The following is an 18,738-nucleotide window of genomic DNA, read 5'->3' on the forward strand; positions in this document are numbered from 1 at the left end:
GTGACGTATTCGCACTTCGTAATAATGTTCACTCGCTAAGTGTTGTCCAGGTATTCATCATCTGGATCCGTCGCACTGCCTGGATCAGAGTCATGCATTCGGTGTTGCACACTTATGATGCGCCGCTGTCGGAATTGGGAGCGCTGGCTCCTGACTGGTGGTGCAAATCTGCACAGGACTGCATAGTGGTTTGGTTTCCCACAGTTTTAACAGCGTTTGCCTCTTGCAGGGCAGTTCTTTTTTAAATGGGCGGTGCCGCAGTTCGCACACGTCATGACGTCGGCGTCATGATGCTCAGTGCGTCGTTGCTCATGCGCGGTGCGGTTCTCTGATGTCTGCACCTGCGCAGTGCGGTTTTTGGCCGCTTCGTGTTCCCGATCGCATTGCGCATGCGTCGGGCCCCGGGAAGAGCACGCAAAATGGCCGCTTTCGTCAATGTGGAGGCGCTGCATCCGGGAGATGGCCTGAACACTCTCCACCTCGTGGGAGGCTTGTTTTTTACTTTCTGCCGTTTTGTACTCTGAATAGTGATTTTTAGTGTCCTCACGCACAGTACACATTTCAATCGCGACTGGCAGGGTCATGTGCCTGATTTTCAACAATTGCTCTCGCAGAGGATCAGAGCGGACTCCAAAAACGATCTGGTCTCTGATCATGGAGTCAGTGATATCACCGAAGTTGCAGGATTGCGCTAGCAGTCTAAGGTTAGTTAGATAGGAGTTGAAGGATTCGTCTTTACCTTGCATCCTCTGCTTGAAGATGTAGCGCTCAAAGATTTTGTTGGTGACCACCTCGCAGTGGCTGTTGAATTTGTCCAGGATGGTTTGGTACTTTGTTTTGTCCTGCCCTTCAGAAAAGTGAAAGGAGTTGAAGATCTCTATCGCATGGTAACTGCAGTGGTGAGTAGAAGAGCTATCTACCGAGCATCGGTCGCGTCATTGAGGTTGGATACTTCCACGTATAGTTGGAATTTCTGCTTGAATGATCGCCAGTTGGCACTAAGATTGCCTGTGGTCCTGAGCTGATGAGGAGCCTGAATCTTGACCATTGTGCCTGTATTCGGTAGCTGGTTGTCACGCATCTTGCGGAGTTGAACTAAATAGATTGAACAGTAACTCATGGTCCCATGTTGTGTTATGCTGCTTCGGATAACACAGGCTGCCACTTGATGCAGTCTTAACTAAAGGATGCTTCAGACTCTGAAATGAGTTTAATATGTTTATTGAACTATTAACACCGTTCTCAAATGAGTTTGACTCTCTGCTAATCTAACTGTAGTAATTCAGTCTAACTGTACCAGCTTGCTCTAAGCCACGTGCTGAGGTGTGATGCTGCTGATCAACCCTGTCTAACTCTCTAGATGTCTGTCTGTGGAAAGAGGCAGGGTGTGAGTGCCTCATCCCTTTTATAGTGTTTATGTCATTCCCCTTTGTGGTGATGCCACCTCTGAGTGTCCTGACTGCGTATTGGTTGTGTCCTATTCGGAGTGTTCATTAGGTGCATGTTTGCATATCATGATAGTGCCCACATTAGAACTTGAGCAGGCCTACAAACATGTTGTGTGCTGACTCCTTGCTGCTTCTCCATCCACAATCCACGGTATCTCTGGTGTCTGGAGACCCCTCGCTCCGTGCTGCTGCCCCATTACATGTGCATCCAGGAAATGTGTATGCTATTCCCAGGCCTCCCTTCAATGGCTGCTGACCCTGATTTAATGTGATGCTTATCCCTGCGACCGTGGGAGCTGCCCCTCCCTCTCTGACATGTGCCACCCGCTTACAACTTCGAACACTGATTCCAGTCTCCTAATGAAAGGTTGCAGCAAAATGGGATGTGGGTGCTGCTAGCTCGGCCACCATTTATTGCCCATCCCTAATTGTCTGCAGGAAGGTGATGGTGAGCTGCCTTCTTGAACCGCTGCAGTCCATGTGGTGTAGGTATACTCACTGTGCTGTTAGGGAGGAGGTCCAGGATTTTGACCCAGCGACAGTGAAGGAACAGCGATATATTTCCAAGTCAGGATGGCGAGTGACTTGGAGGGGGGCCTCCAGTTGGGGGGGGTCCCAGGTATCTGCTGCTCTTGTCCTTCTAAATATTAGTGGTCTTGGGTTTGTAAGGAGCTGTCTAAGGAGCCTTGGTGAGTTGCTGCAGCGCATCTTGTAGATGGTACACACTGCTGCTGCTGTGCGTTGGTGGCGGAAGGAGTGAATGGGGTGCCAACACTCAAATTTCTTGAGTGTTGTTGGAGCTGAAATTAATCCAGACAAGTGGGGAGTATTCCATCACACTCCTGACATGTGCCTTGTAGATGGTGGATGAGCTCTGGGGAGTCAGGAGATGAGTTACTCGCCGCAGGATTCCTAGCCTCTGACCTGCTCTTGTAGCCATAGTATTAATATGGCTCATCCATTTCAGTTTCTGGTCAATGATAATCGCCAGAAAATTGATAGTGAGAGGATTCAGCAATGCTAAGTCCATTGAATGTCAAGGGGTGATAGTTAGATTCTCTCTTGTTGGAGATGCCTGTCATTTTTGTGCACAAATGTAACTTGCCACTTGTCAGCCCAAGCCTGGATATTGTCAGGTCTTGCTACATTGGGCATGGATTGCTTCAGTATCTGAGGCTTCGTGAATGTTGCTGAACATTGTGCAATCAACAGCGAACAGCCTCACCAATGACCTTATGATGGAAGACATGATGTGGAGATGCCGGCATTGGACTGGGGTGGGCACAGTAAGAAGTCTTATAACACCAGGTTAACGTCCAACAGGTTTGTTTGGAATCACTAGTTTTCGGAGCGCAGCGCCTTCAAGTGAAGGAGCTACGCTCTGAAAGTTAGTGATTCAAAAAAAAACTTTTTTTAAAATATCTTTTTATTCTCCTTTTTCACATTTTCTCCCAAATTTACACCCAACAATAAACAATAATCAGTAGCGAATAAAATGTGACTCCAAAAAAACCTGTTGGACTCTAAGCTGGTGTTGTAAGACTTCTTACGTATGATGGAAGGGAGGTCATTGATGAAGCAGCTGAAGATGGTTGGGCCTAGGACAATACCGAGAGGAATTCCTGCAGTGATGTCCTGGAACTGAGAAGATTGGCTTCCAACAATCAACATGTTTCTTTGTGTTAGGTATGACTCCAACCAGAGGAGAGTTTCCCCTGATTGCCATTGAATCCAGTTTTACCAGTTCTCCTTGATGCCACACTCAGTCAAATGCTGCCTTGATCTCAAGTGTAGTCACTCTCACCACACCAATGTTGCAACAGCATTCTAAAAGTGTTCCAATGCCTTGAGTCTGTGAGCGATGCTCTGTGGATGCCATAATAATAATTGCTTATTATCACAGGTAGGCTTCCGTGAAGTTACTGTGAAAAGCCCCGAGTCGCCACATTCCAGTGCCTGTTCGGGGAGGCCGGTACAGGTATTGAACCCGCGCTGCTGGCCTTGTTCTGCATTACAAGCCCGCTGTTTAGCCCACCATGCTAAACCATAATCTGTATTCACGTTATACTTATGGCGTTGGGGATCTCTTATTCCATGAATCCTTTGGGGAATACGCGCTTCCCGATAAGGGGGCGGGCAACTAACGTACTTCGGGTGTAAAGCCGGCCGGCACTCACTCGGTTGTGTAACGCCAAGTACCGTGTATCCAGGGCCTAGGAATAAATTGTTGTTGTTTCACTCAACTCAGTGTGGACTCCCCCCTTTTTGCAGATACAAAAGTGGCCATGAAAGAGAAAAATGCAATTAAACTCAAAATATCAGAGTTATTGTTTATTTGTGCTCTGTTTTTGTGTCAAGCATCCCTATGAAAGGATAAAGCTTCAAAGCAATGTTCACCAGATTTCAGTTATGAAACCATTATCCTTTGACAAATTATTTCCCTAGTTTCTCAAAAGCAGTAGGCAATGCTTCTGGAACAATATAAAGGGGTTCAGTCAATTTAACATCAGCATTCTAATTTAAGGTTAGCATAGTTTTTTTTAAATAAACATTTTATTGAGGTATTTTTGGTATAGAAACAACAACAAAATAGACAAGATACATGAAACCACAAACATAGTGCAAAAACCGTTAACCTTTCATACAGGTCCCACCCTTATTACCCCCCCCTACTCTAACCAAAGTACTCCCCCCCCCCCACCCTGTCTGCTGACGATTAACTTTCCTCAAGGAAGTCGACGAACGGTTGCCACCTCCGGGTGAACCCTAACAGTGACCCTCTCAAGGCGAACTTAATTTTCTCCAAACAGAGAAAGCCAGGTCCGATAGCCAGGTCTCCGACTTCGGGGGCTTTGAGTCCCTCCATGCCAGACGTATCCGTCTCCAGGCTACCAGGGAAGCAAAGGTCAGAACGTCTGCATCTTTCTCCTCCTGGATTCCCGGATCCTCCGACACCCTGAAAATCGCCACCTCTGGACCCAGCGCCATCCTTGTTTTTAAAACCTTGGACATGACGTCCGCAAACCCCTGCCAAAATCCCCGAAGTTTTGGACATGTCCAAAACATATGCACATGGTTCGCCGGTCCTCCCTCGCATTTTGCGCACCTGTCCTCCACCCCAAAGAATCTGCTCATCTGGGCCACTGTCATGTGAGGCTGGTGCACAACCTTAAATTGTATCAGGCTGAGCATGGCACATGTTGCAGACGCGTTGACTCTACCCGTCTACCTGTAAAACCATCCTCTATCTCACCTCCTAGCTCCTCCTCCCACTTACGCTTCAGCTCCTCGGTCTTTGTCTCCTCCGACCCCATAAGCTCCTTATATATGTCCGAGACACTCCCCTCCCCTACCCCCCTCTGGAAACTACCCTATCCTGAATCCCCCTCAGCGGTAGGAGCGGGAAGGTTGCCACCTGTTAACGAAGGACGCCCCGCACCTGCAAATATCTGAATTCATTTCCCCTCGCCAGCCCAAACTTTTCCTCCAACGTCCTCATACTCGTAAAGCTCCCCTCTATGAACACATCCCCATCCTCTCAATTCACGCTCTCCGCCATATCCGGAACCCCCTGTCCATACTCCCCGGGGTAAACCGGTGGTTACCACAAATTGGGGCCCAGACCGATGCACCCACTGCTCCCACATGCCGTCTCCACTGGCCCCAAACTCTCAGGGCCGCCACCACCACGGGGCTGGAGTACCGCACCGGCGGGAGCGGCAGAGGCGCAGTTACCAATGCCCCCAAACTGCTGCCCTTACAAGAAGCCGCCTCCATCCGCATCCACGCCGACCCCTCCCCCACCACCCACTTCCTGATCATGGCTATGTTAGCTGCCCAGTAATAGTTGCTGAAATTTGGCAGCGCCAACCCGCCCTCGCCCCAGCTCCGCTCGAGCATTACCTTCCTTACCCGCGGGGTCTTGCCAGCCCAGACAAAGCCCATGACCACCTTGTTGACCCGCTTAAAAAAGGACCGCGGAATAAATATGGGGAGACATTGAAATACAAATAGGAACCTTGGGAGGACCGTCATTTTAAATGACCATTTGTACCCTCCCGGCCAGCGACAACGGGAGCGCGTCGCATTTCCGGAAATCGTCCTTCATTTGGTCGAAGGTTAGCATAGTTATAGAGGACTTGTAGTAACTGAAATTATGGTTTACTAATTACTGTTCCAATGTTGTGAAATGTAAAAAAAAAATCAAATCATTCAGGAACAGAGGACAACAAGAATTGTTTCACAATTATAATTAATTATTGTTTAAATGTGCAAAACTACTGTCGCCTACACCATGGGAATGTATTGACCCTCCCTTCAATTATCTAATCTAATTGATAGCATTGCTACTTCATCATCGTGTAGTCCTCCATTTCCTGACTTTTCTTTCCCCCAGAGAGCTTTCGCTGCAAGAACAACATTACCAGTTTGTGCATTTGAAAAAAATCATGGGATCCTCAATGATGCATAAAATGTGTGGATAATTCATGTATAATGCATTTGGAGATTGTTTGCAAAGCTGACAAACATGTACATGGAAAGAAATGTTTGTAATGTTGCTTTTCATGTCACATAAGTGAAGTTGGATAATAAGAGTACAATTTTGAAATTTCTGGATGAGAGTATATACGGCAGCATGGTAAACAGTGAGGTCATGAGTAAGGTTTCAAAGTTGCAGGAGTGAACCGGCAGGCAGGAAGGTGGTTTAAAGTGTGTCTTCTTCAATGCCAGGAGCATCCGGAATAAGGTGGGTGAACTTGCGGCATGGGTTGGTACCTGGTACTTCGATGTTGTGGCCATTTCGGAGACATGGATAGAGCAGGGTCAGGAATGGTTGTTGCAGGTGCTAGGGTTTAGATATTTCAGTAAGATCAGGGAAGGTGGTAAAAGAGGGAGGGGGTTGCATTGTTAGTCAAGGACAGTATTACGGTGGCAGAAAGGACGTTTGATGAGGACTCGTCTACTGAGGTAGTATGGGCTGAGGTTAGAAACAGGAAAGGAGAGGTCACCCTGTTAGGGGTTTTCTATAGGCCTCCGAAAAGTTCCAGAGATGTAGAGGAAAGGATTGCAAAGATTATTCTGGATAGGAGCGAAAGCAACAGGGTAGTTGTTATGGGGGACTTTAACTTTCCAAATATTGACTGGAAACGCTATCATTCGAGTACTTTAGATGGGTCCGTTTTTGTCCAATGTGTGCAGGAGGGTTTCCTGACACAGTATGTAGATAGGCCAACGAGAGGAGAGGCCATATTGGATTTGGTACTGGGGAATGAACCAGGACAGGTGTTAGATTTGGAGGTAGGTGAGCACTTTAGTGATAGTGACCACAATTCGATTACGTTTACTTTAGTGATGGAAAGGGATAGGTATATACCGCAGAGCAAGAGTTATATCTGGGGGAAAGGCAATTATGATGCGATGAGGCAAGACTTAGGATGCATCGGATGGAGAGGAAAACTGCAGGGGATGGGCACAATGGAAATGTGGAGCTTGTTCAAGGAACAGCTACTGCGTGTCCTTGATAAGTATGTACCCGTCAGGCAGGGAGGAAGTGGTCAAGCAAGGGAACCGTGGTTTACTAAAGCAGTCAAAACACTTGTCAAGAGGAAGAAGGAGGCTTATGTAAAGATGAGACATGAAGGTTCAGTTAGGGCGCTCAAGAGTTACAAGCTAGCTAGAAAGAACCTAAAGAGAGAGCTAAGAATAGCCAGGAGGGGACATGAGAAGTCTTTGGCAGATAGGATCAAGGATAACCCTAAAGCTTTCTATAGATATGTCAGGAATAAACAAATGACTAGGGTAAGAGTAGGGCCAGTCAAGGACAGTAGTGGGAAGTTGTGCTTGGAGTCCGAGGAGATAGGAGAGGAGCTAAATGAATATTTTTCGTCAGTATTCACACAGGATAAAGACAATGTTGTCGAAGAGAATACGGAGATTCAGGCTACTAGACTAGAAGGGCTTGAGGTTCATAAGGAGGAGGTGTTAGCAATTCTGGAAAGTGTGAAAATAGATAAGTCCCCTGGGCCGGATGGGATTTATCCTAGGATTCTCTGGGAAACTAGGGAGGAGATTGCTGAGCCTTTGGCTTTGATCTTTAAGTCATCTTTGTCTACAGGAATAGTGCCAGAAGACTGGAGGATAGCAAATGTTGTCCCCTTGTTCAAGAAGGGGAGTAGAGACAACCCCGGTAACTATAGACCAGTGAGCCTTACTGCTGTTGTGGGCAAAATCTTGGAAAGGTTTATAAGAGATAGGATGTATAATTATCTGGAAAGGAATAATTTGATTAGAGATAGTCAACACGGTTTTGTGAAGGGTAGGTCGTGCCTCACAAACCTTATTGAGTTCTTTGAGAAGGTGACCAAACAGGTGGATGAGGATAAAGCAGTTGATGTGGTGTATATGGATTTCAGTAAAGCGTTTGATAAGGTTCCCCACTGTCGGCTAATGCAGAAAATACAGAGGCACGGGATTCAGGGTGATTTAGCAGTTTGGATCAGAAATTGGCTAGCTGAAAGAAGACAAAGGGTGGTGGTTGATGGGAAATGTTCAGACTGGAGTCCAGTTACTAGTGGTATACCACAAGGATCTGTTTTGGGGCCACTGCTGTTTGTCATTTTTATAAATGACCTGGAGGAGGGCGTAGAAGGATGGGTGAGTAAATTTGCAGATGACACTAAAGTCGGTGGAGTTGTGGACAGTGCGGAAGGATGTTACAAGATATAGAGGGACATAGATAAGCTGCAGCGCTGGGCTGAGAGGTGGCAAATGGAGTTTAATGCAGAAAAGTGTGAGGTGATTCATTTTGGAAGGAATAACAGGAAGACAGAGTACTGAGCTAATGGTAAGATTCTTGACAGTGTGGATGAGCAGAGAGATCTTGGTGTCCATGTACATAGATCCCTGAAAGTTGCCACCCAGGTTGAGAGGGTTGTTAAGAAGGCGTACGGTGTGTTAGCTTTTATTGGTAGAGGGATTGAGTTTCGGAGCCATGAGGTCATGTTGCAGCTGTACAAAACTCTGGTGCGGCCGCATTTGGAGTATTGCGTGCAATTCTGGTCGCCGCATTATAGGAAGGATGTGGAAGCATTGGAAATGGTGCAGAGGAGATTTACCAGAATGTTGCCTGGTATGGAGGGAAGATCTTAAGAGGAAAGGCTGAGGGACTTGAGGCTGTTTACGTTAGAGAGAAGAAGGTTAAGAGGTGACTTAATTGAGGCATACGAGATGATCAAAGGATTGGATAGGGTGGACAGTGAGAGCCTTCTTCCTCGGATGGTGATGTCTAGCACGAGGGGACATAGCTTTAAATTGAGGGGAGATAGATATATGACAGATGTCAGAGGTAGGTTCTTTACTCAGAGAGTAGTAAGGGCGTGGAATGCCCTACCTGCAACAGTAGTGGACTCGTCAACACTAAGGGCATTCAAATGGTCATTGGATAGACATATGGACGATAAAGGAATAGTGTAGATGGGCTTTAGAGTGGTTTCACAGGTCGGTGCAACATCGAGGGCCGAAGGGCCTGTACTGCGCTGTAACGTTCTATGTTCGCACTAGAAGTAGATTTCAGGTGGTTGGAAACAGAGCAGTGAAATGGGCAGGCACATAGCAGATTCAACTTCATGCAGATAAGTGTGATGATACATTTAAGGAGAAACAACCTGGAGAACCAGTATAATATGGATGGTACTTTATTTGGAGGAGATGCAAGGTAATAAATGAATGGAAATTATTTATTTGCATTGCAACCCAAATTGTCAAACAGATATGCGGTTCCTTTCTGTTGTGTTTTTGTGTCACGCATCCCGATGCAAGGATAAAGCTTCTGTGCATCTTTTACCAGATTTCAATCAAGAAGCCACTGTCATTTAATAAACTATCTGCCAACATTGATTTGGCAATGCCTCAATGCTGGAGATTCATATTCACAAATCTTTAAAAGTGGCAAGACCTCAGCTGGAATTTTAGGTACCAGTTTAGGAAAGTTGTCAAGCTCTTGGAGGCCTTTGGAGCAGATTGACCAGGGTGATCCCAGGGATGAGGGAGTTTAGTTATCAGTAGAGACTGAAGTAGTTAGGTATGTTCTCCTTAGTGCAGATAAAGCTAAATAGAGATATTCAAAATAATTGGGGCTTTTGATTGAGCAAGTAGAGGGAAAATATTTAGTGAGTCAGTAATAACAGGTCACAAATTTTAATACTTGGCAGAAGAACTAGAGGGTAAGTGAAGAGAAATGTCTTCATACCGAGAGTTGTTATGACCTGAAACATGTTACCTGAAAAAGAGTGATGGAATCAAATTCCAGTGGAAATTTCAAAAGGCAAGCTGACACCCATTTGAAGAGGACTAATTTGCAGGATTATGGTTAAAATGTACGTGTGAACTAAATTGGACAGCTCGTCCAAAGAGTTGGAAAAGGAAGAACAGGTTGAATGGCCTTTCTCTATGCTGCAGGATTCTAGGATTGTTTTTCCTTTGGCAATATTAGGCAGTCTCTATATAAAATACATTTCACAAACAACTGGAAAGGATTAAAAGGATTAAATGCCCATGCCAATCCAGATAAATAAAGTTAATGCTGGCATTTTGAAAAGAAACTTCAAATGCTGAAAATTGGAAATGTCATGGAAACTGGCTTTGGAAATAATAAAAGAATTTCACTATGTTGACAGAACAATAACATGTTGTACAGCTTCAGTGTCACAAACACAGAAATGCAGCATTCCAAAATAAGTTGTGCAGCCTCACCTCAATATGCATAGGGATTTCAGATTTGCATGTGGCTAACCAAATGAATTTCAAATGTTCAGTGCCGGCATGAAAATTGAGGTAAAGAACTAAACGACAAGAGTCGGTGGTGGAAAATAGTTTCACTTTGAAATAACGCTTTACATTCCAGAACAAACTCGTCATTGCAGCTTTTTAAAATGTAACAACGAAGAACATTCAGCAGCAATGCAAACGAGTCAAATTTACTTGATCATTCAGTTGGACCACCACCACAATACCAAGGATCCAGCGGAATGGCTTGAATAAGAGGCCAGTGCTAGCCATGCAGGAGGTTCCAACCTTCATTTGGAATTCTGATTCAGATTTATAAAGGGTGGAGTCCCCGCCACCCTTCAAAATGCAACTTGGATGGAAGGGAAAGCATCAGCAGCTCCCTTTACCGGCAATTCCCACTTTCCCAGCCCGTAGGGACCGAGGATATCCAAGGAGGATGTTAAGCCCAGGGAGATGAGGCACATAGGACTTAAAAAGGGTGCAATGGCCTGCACCAGGCATCCAAGCCAGGACAATGGCCTGGACAGGTACAGTATTGGGTTGTTTCTTACTTGGTCCCATTCTCTCTCTCTACGTGTCGTGTCCTTGTCGACTGAAGATAGTTTCTCACAGCACGTTTCTGTGCCATATTATCACAATGGGACAAGGAGAAGAAGCAGGCCTCTACTACCTCAGCCAGTACAGGGACAGAACCTGTATTATTATGCATGAAGTTCTAACTAACTGAACTAACCCTTCTCCATTTGATACTATTACACAGGAGAAATAAGGTAATCAAAGCATGGAATATCCATGTTGACCCCAATCATAGATGGACATTGGAATTGCTGGTAGTCAGACCAGGAGCATCGGATACCCATGAGCGGCCTTCCTAATCACCCTGAAAACCCCATATTTATAAAAAGGTAAATGCTGTAAAATAGCATCAGAAAAGTGCAGGGCACTGGAGAGGTCAATACAGTTGTAACTGCCAGGATTACAGCCTGTGTTCTTTTGGGATCAAAGTGCTCTTACATTACTGCAGTGTCACAGACTCTGGATCCATGGATTCTGTATCCGTGACCAGCACCAGCTGGTATAAAAGCACAGTTGTCCAGCTGACCAACTGTAGCAATCTATTTGTTGGGTCCTTCCAATCAGCTGTTAAATTGCAACCTCCAACTCTGGCCATCCATTCACACTTAACTGTTTCTGCACCATCAATCAGTATGCTTAGAGCAGCTAAACAGCAGAATCAGCACTCGACAAGACTAAGCAATCCCACAACTAACTGTTCAGATCAAAGCTTTGCAGCCCTGCAACATCCAGTTATGAATGAATCAGTGATGGGTAGACAAGGAGGCTCAAGAACATCCTCACCATCAATAATGGCAAAAGCTCAGTATACCAGTGCACAAGACAAGGCCAAAGCATTTAGAACCATCAATATCCAGAAGTGTAAGGTGAAACATCCATATCAGCTTCTTCCTGAGGTCCTCGTCACAGATTCCAGTCTTCAGCCAACTGGATTTATTCCACATGGTGACAAAACAGCTGAGCAGGACAAATCGAATTGAGCCAATTACCACCTGATCAGTGTACTCTCAATCATAGGCAAGGTGATGGAATGGGTGGACAACATTGCTATCAAGCTGCATTTACTCAACATTACCCTGCTCACAGGTGCTCAGTTTAGGTTCTGCCAGGGTCAGTCAGCTCCTGACCTCAACACAACCTTGGTCCAAATAATGAACAAAAGAACTGTACTCAAAAAAAGTAAGGTGAGAGTGAGTGCCCTGGAGTGATACATAAGACAAAGGAAGATGTTTGTAGTTCTCGAAGGTCAAATATCTCAGTCCTGGATCATCAGCGCAGGAGTTCCTCAGGTTAGTGTACTAGGCTCAACCATCTTTATTTGCTTCATCAATGACCTTCCGTCCATCATATGATGAGAGATATGGATGTTTTCTGACAATTGCAGTCTTTAGTTCCATTCGCAACTCCTCAGTTCATACCAATAGGAAGCAAAATCTGGACAACATTCAGGCTTGGGCTGATAAGTGAGAAGTAAAACTCACAACACACAAGTGCCTGGAAATAACTATCTTCAACAAGACAGAGTGCAACTATCCCCCCTTGACATTCAATGACAATACCACTACGGAATCTCTTAACGCTAATTCTGGAGGAGAGAATCACAGTTGGAGCAGGCCTGGAAGAAACTGGGAGCACTGGTAAGAAATTAAATTGAGTTCCAGGCTCAGAGCCTATCACTTACCCGAGAGGATAATTGGGAGCAGGAGCAGACCTGGACGTGCCAGAGTTGGAAAAATTGAAAAATAATCAAACTGTGGCATCACAGAAGGCTGTGAGTTGAGTATTACTACTATGTTTCTCTTTCTCCAAAGCTAGGGAATTAGTCTTAGCAGCTTGAATGTTTTTTTTTAAACTAACGGTAAGTAAAGCATTCAGTTTCCCTATATTTAAGTGGCATCATCAAAAGGAAAGTGAGTAGCTGATGGGGTGTCTTTCTCTTTTCGTAGTAAGGTCTATGAGCAGCAGCAAGGTTTATTACCGAATTGATAGAAGAATGGCAGGACACCTCCGACCTTGTAAGTGCACAGCCTCTGCTATGTGGGAACTCCAAGATGCCTCCCGTGTCTTGGATAACCATTATGTGCAGAAAATGTCGATAGTTGCAGCAGCTTGGGCAACAGTTGGCATCACTGCAGCGCATCCATGAGATTAAGTGATTTGTGGGTAGGATGTTTATTGCCGTGCTCACCTCGTAGCTTAAAAGTATGCTGGGGGAGGGGCAGCCACGAAAGTCCAGAAGAAGCAGACACGCAGGGCAGGAGTCTACTGAAAACACCACGCTCTCTTAAACTTTATTCGGTTCGGAATGCCTATGAAAATGATGGTGCGGCTGGAGATAACAGCCAAAGCTGAGCCCACGGAACCACAGTGGGCCCAGCTGCACAGAGTGGCACATAGAATACGAAAAAATCCAGCACGGTGGTGCAGTGGATTAGCCCTGCTGCCTCACGGCGCCGAGGCCCCAGGTTCGATTCCGGCTCTGGGTCACTGTGTGGAGTTTGCACATTCTCCCCGTGTTTGCGTGGGTTTCGCCCCCACAACCAAAAGATGAGCAAGGTTGGTGGATTGAACAAGCTAAATTGCCCCTTAATTGGAAAAAAATGAATTGGGTACACTAAATGCACAAAAAAAAGAATACTAAAAGAAGGTTCAATTGTTAGAGGATCAGAGAGGTGTTTTTACAGCCACAGACATGAATCCAGGATGGTATTTTGCCTGCCTTAACTGTAGCTCCTCTGCAAAGGAACTCTCACTGGGCATTTACTTTCTAGACTCTGGCAATCATGTGAATGTCCATCTTTGTCTGGTCTACATGTGACTCCAAATCTACAGCAACGTAATTGACTCTTAACTGCCCTCTGAGATGACCTAGCATGTCACGGAGTTCAAGGGCAATTTAGGATGTCGAACAAATACTGGCCCAGTCAGCGACGCCCACATTCAATGAAAGAATAACAAAAGTACAGAGATCTAGTTTCTATGCAAAGCCAGGGTGAACCTGAGGGGATCCTGGGCCAGATACATTTCTGGAGATTCTATCAGTTCCTTTGATGCCACAGCTAATTCACAGAAGATTAAATAGATATTATACAATTTGAGTAAATACTTTGTGTGACCTGTGGAAACTGCAGACTTGATAAAATTAGTACACCAGCCGTGCCGAACAGGCGCCAGAATGTGGCGACTAGGGGCTTTTCACAGCAACTTCACTGAAGCCTACTTGTGTCAATAAGTGATTATTATTATTTCTGCATTCTATTCTAATTTCTTCATCTACACTGCCACCTCAAAAAACCGTGCCGGAACATATTTATATCCTTCTTCTTTAGTCCACTGTAAAGCCAACCTTTGATCATTATCAACCCGCTAGTCAATCAGTAGAAGAACAGCAAAGAATAAAATCAGAGGCAAACTTGAAGCGTGTCATCATAAGCGGGATTCTCCACAATCGGCGCGATGGCCTGACGCGGTGCCAAAAACGGTGTAAACCACTCCGGCATCGGGCCGACTGGAAGTAGCAGAATTCTCCGCACTTCCGGGGGCTAGGTGGACGGCAGGGGGGTTGGCGCCGCGCCTGCCAGCGCTGAAGGGACCGCGCCAGTCCGCGCATGCGGCAAAGGGCTGGCGTGATCCCGCGCATGCGCAAAACCGCCGGTGTATTCTGGCGCACACGCAGGGGGGGGGGGTCTTCTCCGCGCCAGCCATGGCGGAGCTCTACAGGGGCCGGCGCAGAAGGAAGAAGTTCCCCCACGGCACAGGCCCGGCCGCAGATCGGTGGGCCCCAATCACGGGCCAGGCCACTGTGGGGCCCCCGCCCCCGGGGTCGGATCCCCCCACGCCCCCCCAAGGACCACCCCAGCCAGGTCCCGCCATGTGGGACCATTGTCTAATCCATGCCGGCGGGACTGGCCAGAAAACGACGTCCGCTCGGCCCATCAGGGCCCGGAGAATTGCCAGGGGGGCCGCTGCCAATGGCCCCTGACTGGCGTGTCGTCAACCCCACCTCCGCCCGAAAACTGGCACCGGAGAATATGGCAGCCGGCGTCAGTGCGGCGGGGCGGGATTCGCACCGCCCCCCCAGGGATTCTCTGACTCGGAGGGGGGGGGGGGGTCAGAGAATCCCGCCCCATATTCTTGCATTGTTATCAAGTAGTTAATGGTTTCACAGTGAACCAATAATGGGTTTGTCTAAACAATAAATGGACATGCATTTTGTAAAGGGCCAAAATATATCAGAATAGCCATCAGTAGCACAACAGGGAATCAGCTGTGTACAGATTCACACATGGAAATCTAAAATGAAATGTAGCGAAGGCTGAGCAAGTTGATACTAAAGGCTTGATTTTCAATCTGGAGTCCGGACATGCCACAATCATCAATCAGAAGTGTCCTAATTGGGTGCTCGGTGTCCAATTAATGGCACTGAGTATTTCTAGGAGCTGCCTGCAGAGAGGAGGCAGCATCGTGGAGGGTCAGCAGCATCCGTGCACATAAGAAACGGCCAAATGGGAGGTAAAGCAACTGATCCAGCTCAACATTGCCCTGCTCCAAATGTTTTCAGAGTTGAAAAAAACGTTCTTTCTTCCTGCATTGGGCCCGATGGCTGTACACTAACATACACAAAGTAGTTTAGGTTCAGCAATTTACAAATTGAAACTTGCCTTCTGACCCTCCCCTCATCAAGTAAATTAATTGGACCCCAGCAGGTGTCCAGCTCCTCCAACCTCACCGCCCCACTTTTCTTACATTGAAAAGAGCTGTGTGTCCCGGAGGGAGGGGTCAGGACTCTGATACACTATCCAGGTATATACACCTGAGAGCGCTACTTTCAAAGCATGCCCATTTCTGTTCTCGTCCCCCATGGGCAACTGAAAATCCTGGCCTAAACGTGAACAAATTATTTTAACCACACGCTTCGGAAGACAATCAGGCACATAACTCAACATGAATCTGGTAAAGCCACAGCGTGGCAGATCAGTATTTAAATTAACAGCATTAAGGATTAAGAGCAAAAGATTTTATAAAGTCACTGAGCATTGCAAGTATATACCTGAGAGCGAAAAGTCACCCATCTTGCTTTCACTTTCCCGGATTATGAAGGAGCCATTTCCATTTCCAGCCATCAACAACTGTTTCTCTGCATCTACTCGTTTGATCCCTCCAAAGAACCATCTGCAATACAGGGAAAAAAAACATTTTCAATAGGAGCTGCTGGATTTGGAGAAAGGTTAAAGAAATCCAATCTTCCTCTGAAACATTGGGGAAGAGTTAAAAATTATGGAATTGAAGTTCTCGGATTAGGAAGGGTATTAGTGAAATTAACCCAGGCACAATGCCTGTGGCAAAAGGTTCAAGCATTGGGGGCCATTAAAAGTAGAAAAAGGTATGAACAAGAGGGCAGCAGAATCAATTTTCCCACATGATTGAGCCATTCAGTTTAAGCGACAACAAACTGTCTTACTGGAGAAATAAGCAACTGATGAATGGACCAGCCAGTGCAGCTTATCTAAAAGAGCTTTGAAACAGGTGGATGCACTTTGCTGTTACAGCGATAAAATGGGAGAAATCAGTTGTATGTTCTTGCATGAAATCTCAACAGATCTGAAGTACCTGTAACTGTAAGACTTCATTGGTGGCAGCAAGTACTGCTGTTTTCTTCCCGTTTTGGGAAGGCCCTGATATTCATTAGTGCCACAGGCATACATCCATTTTACTGGTCCCTTGCAAAATTGAAAAGGAGTTTCAAACCATCTTGTCAGAATCACTGCTCAAAGTGGCCATGTGGACACAACACTTCCTGTTTGCTGAAACCTAGTTAAGTTAAACTGGCATGTTTTCCAACTGACTTGATTTTCCAAACTACATTGATCAGTGCTAGGAGATTGCACTAATTAACTTGGGCGGGAAGGAAAGTGGTGATACATTATTCACCTTTATTCACCTTTCCAATGTTTTCTCTGATACAACATTTATAATTTTATTAAGAAACGTTTTCCCAATATAACACCTTCACAGCCATATTCGTACAACAATTACAATATTTCAACTCCCCTACCACTGCCCCCCACTCCCTGAACCCAAACATCCCCCAAAAAACACAAAGAAACTAACATCTGACGGTGGCCAGCTCCCTGAAGTAGGAGCTGAACGGCTGCCACCTCGGGTAGAACCCTTCTGTTGACCCTCTCAAGATAGGCTTGACTTTATCTAAATGTAAGAGCTCCATCAGCTCACTTAACCATGTCGCAGCACTGGGCGGGACCGAAGACTTCCATCCAAACAGCAGTTTCCTTCGGGCTGTTAACAAGGCGAAGGCTTGAGCATCTGCCGTCACACCCGTCTGCAGCTCCGGTAAATCCGAAGCCCCAAAGATAGCCACCAAAGGACAGTTCAACCACAAGAATTCCCGACGTGCTGCGGAAGATTGAGACCCAAAAGCTCATAAGCATAGAACAAGACCAGAACATGTGCGCGTGATGCGTCGGACCCCGAGAACACCACTTGCACCTATCATCTACTTCAAAGAACACACTCATCTGTACCCTGGTCAGATGTGCCCTATGAACCACCTAAAACTGAGCCTAGCGCAGGAGGTGGTGGAGTGGACTCGGTGTAATGCCTCGCTCCCCCAACCTCAAACACCTGGCCCAGCTCCCCCTCTCACTTCCTCTTCATCTCATCCAGTGGAACCTGTTCCATTGACACAAGTTGACTATAAATATCGGATATCTTCCCTTCCCTTACATCAACCACCGAAATAACCCAAACATTCTTTCGGTGGTTGATGTAAGGGAAGGGAAGATGTCCGATATTTATAGTCAACTGATGGTGAGGGTGCCAAGGGGAAAGAAGAAATCTCCTTGCGTACAAAGTTGCGCACCTGATAATTCCGAAACAGGTTCACTCTCGGAAGCTGATACTTGTCCAACCACTCCTCAAAAGCATCGAACTTCCCATCTGTAAACAAATCCCCAAATCTCTCCAGCCCTCCATGTTATAAATGATGAGTTGAAGGCTGGCAGTAGAAAATGATGATCTTCACAGATTGGGGCCAACAACGACATAGCAACCAGTTTAAAATGCTGCCTAAACTGTCTCCATATTCTCAAGGTGGCTACCACCACCAGACTTGAAGTCCATTCAGCTGGGGCGAACAGAAGGGGAGCTCTCAAACTGGAACATCTACAGGCACTCCTCTCCATCTGTCCCCACATGGACACCATCCCCCTGTACCAACCCCACACCTTCTCAATATTCACGGTACAAAAATAAAATAACAGATTGGGCAAAGCCAGGCCCCTTGTCTGCCTATCCCTTTGCCAAATCATCCTACAAATCGTTGGGGTTTTGCCCACCCAAAGAAAAGAAGATATGATTTTGCTGACTTTCTTTTTTTCAAAATTTAGAGTACCCAGTTCATTTTTTCCAATTAAGGGGCAATTTAGCGTGGCCAATCCACCTACCCTGCACATCTTTGGGTTGTGGGGGCGAAACCCACGCAAACACGGGAGAATGTGCAAACTCCACACGAACAGTGACCCAGAGCCGGGATCGAACCTGGGACCTCGGCGCCGTGAGGATTTTGCTGACTTTTACAAAGAACGATTTAGGAAGAAAAATTGGACGGGACTGAAACAAAAATATAAACCTTGGGAGGATATTAATCCTTATCGACTGAACCACACCCTCCAAGGTCAGCGGAAAGTTTTCCCACTTCTTCAGTGACCATTCCCACCCGCCCCTCCTCCCCCTCATCCCCCTCAGTTTGTGGATGACCTCAACGCTATGGTGAAAGTCTCAATTGCTGAGGCAAACAATAGCAGGGAAAGCGGGCACCCCTGTCTCGTGCCTCTCATCAGGTAGAAACATGTCAAACTCAAAGCATTTGTATGAATGCTCGCCGTGGAGACCCTATAAATGAGCTGGA

General features: G+C 46.2%; 1 protein-coding gene across 1 annotated transcript in view; it reads right to left on the reverse strand.

Annotated features, from left to right (window-relative positions):
- Positions 1 to 18,738, reverse strand: part of frk (fyn-related Src family tyrosine kinase) — a 186,009-nt gene that overhangs the window by 46,178 nt on the left and 121,093 nt on the right. The window contains exon 2 of the mRNA XM_072499422.1: positions 15,862 to 15,983. Coding sequence (XP_072355523.1) covers positions 15,862 to 15,983 — 122 coding nt within the window. The remainder of the gene's footprint in view (positions 1 to 15,861; positions 15,984 to 18,738) is intronic.

Source organism: Scyliorhinus torazame, chromosome 4 (assembly GCF_047496885.1).
Source record: "Scyliorhinus torazame isolate Kashiwa2021f chromosome 4, sScyTor2.1, whole genome shotgun sequence".
NCBI classification, from domain to species: domain Eukaryota; kingdom Metazoa; phylum Chordata; class Chondrichthyes; order Carcharhiniformes; family Scyliorhinidae; genus Scyliorhinus; species Scyliorhinus torazame.